This window comes from Electrophorus electricus, chromosome 1, assembly GCF_013358815.1.
Source record: "Electrophorus electricus isolate fEleEle1 chromosome 1, fEleEle1.pri, whole genome shotgun sequence".
NCBI lineage: Eukaryota > Metazoa > Chordata > Actinopteri > Gymnotiformes > Gymnotidae > Electrophorus > Electrophorus electricus.
This window is the reverse complement of record NC_049535.1, coordinates 35,246,300-35,253,799: the sequence shown is the minus strand read 5'-3', so window position 1 is coordinate 35,253,799 and position 7,500 is coordinate 35,246,300. Positions and strand designations below refer to the sequence as shown.

Below are 7,500 nucleotides of genomic sequence, written 5' to 3'. Positions count from 1 at the left end.
TCTTAGACAGACTGAAGGCTCACAGTGGTTCCCGCCAGTCTACCACACGCTTCAGCAGATGCCGGCCCATCTTCTCATCCTGGTTCCCCTGGTGGGCGGGGCTAGCTCACACCAGCACACCTCTCTAACCCACCAATCCCCAGACAGAGCAGTCAGCCTTTTCTTCTGTCCTCAGGCAGCCAGTGGAGTGATAAACATTTGTGTAGTATTGCCCCCACAAACCCCTACATGGTCCAGTGGCTGTGTGCCCTCCTACAGGAACAGCTAAGTCTCCACATATACGCTGGGACAGAGATATCAAAGCAGTCATTTGTAGAGCACTGAAGGACCTGACAGAACCCAAGACAGACAGACAGACAGACAAAGCCGTGACGAAGACTGCCATTGAGTGAATCCAGGGTAGTGGGTTTCCAGGGGCATGGACAGATAGAAACAGCTATGTGTAGAGGAATCCAGTCTTATGGCACAGAGATCCAGTCAGCAGATGTCTAAACAGAAATCTGTGGCCTGGGGCATACTTTTGTGGTTGGACAGCCTGACGTGTTTACACATGCTCAAAGCAAATTCAGTATGTGTGCGGTCTGCTGGTTATAGATGCACTAGAGGGAGGTGGTGGGTTCTGCACCAGACCCACACACACACACACACACACACACACACACACACACACACACACACACTCACACACACACACACTCACACACACACACACACACACACACACACACACTCACACACACACACACTCACATACTCACACACACACACTCACACACACACACTCACACACACACACACACACACACACACACACACACACACACACACACTCACACACACACACACACACACACACACACACACACACACACACTCACACACACACACACACACTCACACACACACACACACACACACACACACACACACACACACACACACACACACACACACACACTCACTCACACACACACACACACACACACACACACACACACACACTCACTCACACACACACACACACACACACACACACACACACACACACACACACACTCACTGATCCCAAACATAAGCTCATGCTGACTTTCAGAGAACAAACATAGCTAAGTGTAAATTATGATTTATAGCTGTTTCCGTATGGTCTTCAACATTCCTGCCAGCCATGGACAGAGTGCAGTCTATTCTGTACATCTGTGCTGTGTCTCGTCTCTTATAAATAGTTTTATAAAGAATTTTAGTTTAATGTGGGCAGTTGACCCCCTCCACATGGGCACACCACCCACCTGAGTACTCCATCTGTCAGAGCACCCAATCCCTGGCGCATTGGACTGCCCGGCAGGCTGTGTGTCACCTGGATGGCACCTCATCCAATCGGAGACTCACCTTCAGATCCTCATCACCTGAATATTGATTTCACCTGCTTTCACTTAGGTCCAGGGATAAAAGTCTGCACAGAAGTGATCTATGTTGCCAGGTTTTGCCTCCAGCATCTACTGTGTGAGCGGAGCGTTATTGTCTAGTTTTGTCTTTTTCTCTTTCCCCTTTTTGGATTTGGTTGCCTGGTTACCATGGGCCGCTGCTGTTTGACTCGGACTGGATTACTTCATGAGTTGGATTACCCCTGGCTTTGTCTTACTGGTTTTGACTGGTCTGTTCACCCACCATCGATTTGAGCTGCAATAAACTCTGACCTTCTATCCACGAGCCTCTGACTTTGCTTGTCACATCACACCATCCACGTGAGCACACTATGTGAGTACTCCATCCACGTGAGTACTTCACCCACGTGAACACTTCATCTGAACACTTTATTTGACAGAAACATTTCTAAAATTATGGATTCGTTCAGCCCCTCCCTCACTGCACTCACTGGTTGAACTGGATCAGTAAAGATCTTCCCTACCCTCACTCACTGGCTGAACTGGGATCAGTAAAGGTCTTCACTGCACTCACTAGCTGAACTGGAATCAGTAAAGATCTTCACTACACTCACTCACTGGCTGAACTGGGATCAGTAAAGACCTTCACTGCACTCACTAGTTGAACTGGGATCAGTAAAGATCTTCACTGCACTTACTTACTGGTTGAACTGGGATCAGTAAACCCCTTCACTACACTCACTCACTGGCTGAACTGGGATCAGTAAAGACCTTCACTACACTCACTCACTGGCTGAACTGGGATCAGTAAAGACCTTCACTACACTCACTCACTGGCTGAACTGGGATCAGTAAAGACCTTCACTACACTCACTCACTGGCTGAACTGGGATCAGTAAAGACCTTCACTGCAATCTTACTTGCCTTTCCTTCCTCTCTAATGTCTGTGTTACATTCATCATCTTAATAACTTCTAATTTTACCATTGCAGACAGTTCCACATCACAAGTTTTTGCCAGGGATGTGTGTGTGTGTGTGTGTGTGTGTTAAAGAATGTGGCACTAGGAACGACTGATGAACCAATTAAGCAGCTTTTCAGGCAGCAGGATCACCTTCCCTGTGATCCACATTAGGGTTTGATTTCATCCATATATTACTAACTTCCTTCTTCATTGCTTAACTTCGTATACAAGAATAGTGTGACATGCTAATGAAATGCTAATGCAATGCAAAACATGCTAATGAGGCACCCAAAAAGTGAGTTCTAGAAGCTGCCATTATAATGCCAGACTCTGTAGTGAGGGTTACAGACTCTGTAGTGAGGGTTACAGACTCTGTAGTGAGGGTTACAGACTCCGTAGTGAGGGGCACAGACTCCGTAGTGAGGGGTACAGACTCCGTAGTGAGGGTGAACACTGAAGTCAGCAGTCCAGCCATAATTTCCTGGGATTTCGCCATGACGGGACATCACATGGTTTTATTTATTGCCTACGTCTTATTGCAGGCGTTGTGTTGTTTCTCTGGTGTTATTTGTAATGTTGTAGTAGCAGGGAGACTACAGGCTCTCGCTCTTGCACTTTTATTTCAATCTTGTGCGGTTTATTGAATTATTGTATGGCTCATTCTGCTAATATGAAGTACAATAATGCTCAGTGTTTGGAGGCTCTGAAAAAAAAAATTGTGTCCCAGAACCAAACGGTACAGGTGGAGGGAGCATTTAGAACACAGTGATGTGGCAAATGTGTGTATTCAAACTGGGAAATGTGTGCGCTAAAGCAGGAAAACGTGTGCTAAAACTGGAAAATTTCTTGCGTCGGTGAAAGGCCTTAGACACAGTCGTAGTAACTTCCTGTTCTTTTAACAGTGTGTGGTGCGCAGGAGTCCTGGCGTTGGCCTTGAGGGAGTGGGTGGAATGCTTGAGAGCTCTGTTGCTTTGGCTAATGGACTTGGAACTAAAGGCAATTGGTTCAAATCCCACTGAGGCCGAAGTCCAGAAGAAAGCTTAGATGATGTCTATCGGTGTGGGTGACACAGAGTAGCTGGGGGGGATACATTCCAAAAGAATATTCATGTGCTGTGACCCTGCTGCACTCCGAGATTAGAGTTAGTATGGAGACATGAAGAGAAGCCACGTGCTATTCGGCTCGTGTGGTCTCACGTGGTGAACGGTTTAGGAGCTGAACGTGTGGGTGAGCCTGTGTTTGTTTGTTTTAAATTCAGCCTCTTACGTTTCTGCCATGTGCTGCTGGCGTGGTAACAGACGAATCCTCTCTGGTGCGCCACAATTCTGGGCTAAATCGAGATTCTGAGCTCGGGGCGAACAACCGCAATGTGTGCACCTGCTCTGAGGTTTGTGCTCGCAGCAGTGAAGGAGAGAAACTTCCCAGAATCCCCAGAGAATCAAGCCGCCTGCTGCAGTAGCTCGCTGCAGACACATCACTTTTGAACTCATGTATGACCTGCAATGAAAAACGTGGCAATCTTTATTTTTCACTCTCTCGCTTTATGGTTGAATCCAGGAAGGTTTCAGCACCAGCTGCACATCGAATGTCAACGTCGGTACAGTGCGCTCTCACTCTCGCTCGCGCGCTTCCTCACGCTCTTCCTCGCGCTCTTTCTGGAAGAGTTGCTCACTGCTGAGCCACAGCTACGAGAAAAAAGCAGCTTCTGATTGAGGTTAAAGTTCACCGACACAGCCAGTGGGGCACGTGCCCCCTCTGACCTCTGGCAGGCGTTGCTGGTCTAACGTCTTCAATTCCGACCCGTGTACGCGCGTCAAGGTGTCCACGCGTGTTTCCGTTTGTGTTTGTGGGTTGTCTTATTCCACCGATCTTCAGTGCTTTTATGTCTGATGTTTTGTTTGGGTTTTTATTAAGCACAAGCATGGTTTTTAAAGCGTGGCCCTAAAGAGTTAAGCAGGCACTCCAGTGTGGCTGAGCAGTTCACACGCATCTTCTAAGGCGCGAGTATAATTGTAGATGAAAGACTCGGAACTGTTGAACCTCCACTTTGCAGATTTAATTAGCAAGTGTGGTGGCACTCTCGTCGCTCCCCCGAGACACGTTCTTGATTCTTCGCTTCTGGAGCCGTCAGTAGAAGCGTCGGGACCGTGCGCTGTTAGTGACATATGACCTGCATTGTGAGCGCTCTTAATAAAAACGAACGAGCTACTCTCCGTTTCTGTGCTGTTTAAATAATTTTTACATGGGGTTTATCGGACGCAAGGACACGTTCATTTTAATGTGTTTATCAGTGTAACGTTCAGTGTCGTGTATTTTCCCAAAGCAGCAGGTCTGTATTTCCTGCACCTCCTCTATGAATGAGATACCAAACCACGACGCTTCCAACACGCGTGTCCTCAGATGCATGAGCATGCACTCGCCTGTAATCACAGTTCTCTTCTTGCGTGTGCTACGTTTGGACGTTTGGATCCTGCTGATCGCGCAGAGACCACAGCCCTGTCCGTGGTGCTGAAATGCTTTACGCGTGAGCTCTTTCCCTTTTACCACAGTCCGTGTGCACGTTCGCGTGTTCGTTTGCTTTCTCGTCCCTTGGCATAATTACTGCATCTGTGCTCCTTCTGGTCTGCCTGGCCATTACTCTGGCAGCAGGACTCAGCCATGGAGAGACCTGACCTCGCAGGGATTCAGCTGAATCAGTTAAAGCGCACGTTCGTAACGGGTCATCCCGCCCCGACACCGGGGAACATGCTACTCTCACTGGCTAATGATCGTTACCTTATCAGTTTCATTTAATGAAGCATGCCGTGATGTTTGTGAGAACGATGTTTTAGGCAAAAGGACACGAATCAACGTTCATTAGTGGTACATTAGTACCTCTCAGTGAGAGGTAAACTAAGCTGTCCCCACAACAGGAAGACAACAGACAGAAAGAGGGAGATAGGAACTACTCTGGCTAAAAATGGTATAACCCAAAACAGAATTAGCTTTTGATGAATGTGGACTTTTCTCATTTTTGGGGTACAGTACGCAAATCATGACAGCAGGGAAAACCCCACATCATCAGCCCTGTTTGGCCCACGAGTTGTCCGCGAGATAACAGAACTAGAAACGTCTTCTCCTGCTGGTCTAGAGCACAGGCTCTGGTCCTGCTGGTCTACAGCACAGGCTCTGGTCCTGCTGGTCTACAGCACAGGCTCTGGTCCTGCTGGTCTACAGCACAGGCTCTGGTCCTGCTGGTCTAGAGTGGCCGGTTCTACCATCTGCTTGCTCTTCTTCAAAACTTACGCTTAAGATCAAAAGGCACAATTAGGATTCATAGATATTGCTTGTGAGGTTGCCGTGGAAACAGAGGCTGTTCATCATTTACATTTTATGCACATTTACAGCATCTCTGTTATACCCAAGTGGCTCCACATGGCAAAGTTTTCACCTGGTAGTCAAGGTGAGGAGGATGGGCCAAGGGGCATCTCAGGTGTGATGGGACATGTGTGCCTTCCAGGCTCCGGCTGGTATACACGTGGCCTCCTACAGAGCCCTTGGAATCACACACTTTGTGTGCAGTTGTGTGTAGTTTGTCACACTAATAGTTTTTCTACATTGTTTTTTATTCCTGTCACATCAGGGCTTCATTATTAAATGAATAAAACATTGCTCATGTTGCATGAATAAACCATGAAAGGAAATGATTATTGTGTATGCGATCCATCGATGGATAGCGCACCTGCACATCAAAAGCGTGGCAGTATGGCTGTTTGGATGACCAATTCAAGAGTGTTACAGACACTAAAAAAGAATAAAGAGACAAATCCTTCTGTTAAAAATGCGACTGAATGAGGAACACACACAGCAGGCCCTTGAATAGCATTTATTCGTCTTAATAAGGTGGGAGGGCTGCTACACAGCGATGTGGAGTGTAAAAGCATGCACACGTGTGTGTGTGTGTCAACCAGCTAAAGCGTCAATAAGAACAGGAGTCTCTGTGGACATGAACACACAAACACACACCCAAACAACTAAATAACCCTCTCCCTTCATCCACGGATCAGCCTCTCGCTCTCTCTCACGCTCTCGCACTCTCTCTCGCTTTCTCTCTCTCGCTCTCTCACTCTCTCTCTCTCGCTCTCTCACTCTCTCTCTCTCGCTCTCTCACTCTCTCTCTCTTGCTCTCTCACTCTCTCTCTCACGCTCTCACACTCTCTCTCGCACTCTCTCTCGCTTTCTCACTCTCTCTCTCTCACTCTCTCTCTCTCGCTCTCTCACTCTCTCTCTCTTGCTCTCTCACTCTCTCTCTCACGCTCTCACACTCTCTCTTGCTCACTCTCTCATGCCATCCTTCTCTTTCACTACATGTGCCGTCGTCAGGATGCCTTTCACAGTCCATCCGCGACCTCCAACTTTCCTCCTCCGCTTCCACAAAATTTGCCGGCGAACCCGGTCGTCCTTCCGTGCCGATCCCGCCCGCCTGGAACGCCGAGGCGTGCCGCCGGATCAGTAGGGAAGCACGACCTCCCAGCACCTCCTGCTCCTCAGCGGTCAGCGTTCATCCTCCTCAGCTTGGCAGGCAGGCTGTCGGAGGGCGTGCGGGCGTGCGGGGGGGCGTGCGGTTGCGTGGGCACAGGGGTGGGCGTCGGGGGCAGGCTCCGCTGGTGGAGGTCTCCAGTGGACATGGTCATGGGCTCAAACCCCACCTTGAGGGCATTGAGGCGGAAGCGGGGGTCAGCGTGGTCTCCGGGGTCAGGCCCCGAGCTCGTGCGCTGCAGCTTCAGCGGCAGGTCTCCTGTGCTTGATGCCTTGTCGCATGGCTGCAGAGTCAGGCGCAGGACTTTCCTGGGAAGCTCCTCCTTCCCGGACGAGCTCATTCGCTGCAGCTTACTGGGCAGCCTGGCCCCGCCCCCGCACCCGGACGGCTCGGCGCTAAGCTCCAGGCAGTCGACAGAGAAGACGCGGTCACGGTGGGGCGTGGCCAGTGGCGAGGGGAGCGAGCCTGTCTCCTCATGCTCCTTCACGCTGTAGGGAGGCGTGGGCACCTCGAAGGTGCTGTGGAACTGGGAGTAGTCCACACGGAAGAAGCCCTCCTCCAGGGACATGACTGGCAGAAAGCGATGTCCCCACAACACCTCGTCCTCGGTGTAGGAGGTGCGCGCCTGACACGTCAT

At 49.6% G+C, this 7,500-nt stretch overlaps 1 protein-coding gene across 1 annotated transcript in view; it reads right to left on the bottom strand.

Annotated features, from left to right (window-relative positions):
* Positions 1 to 6,593: 6,593 nt before the first annotated feature.
* kcnj19a (potassium inwardly rectifying channel subfamily J member 19a) overlaps positions 6,594 to 7,500 on the bottom strand; it is an 18,103-nt gene continuing 17,196 nt past the window's right edge. Inside the window, exon 3 of the mRNA XM_035528830.1 lies at positions 6,594 to 7,500. This exon is cut by the window's right edge and continues 2 nt beyond it. Coding sequence (XP_035384723.1) covers positions 6,871 to 7,500 — 630 coding nt within the window. The 3' untranslated portion in view covers positions 6,594 to 6,870.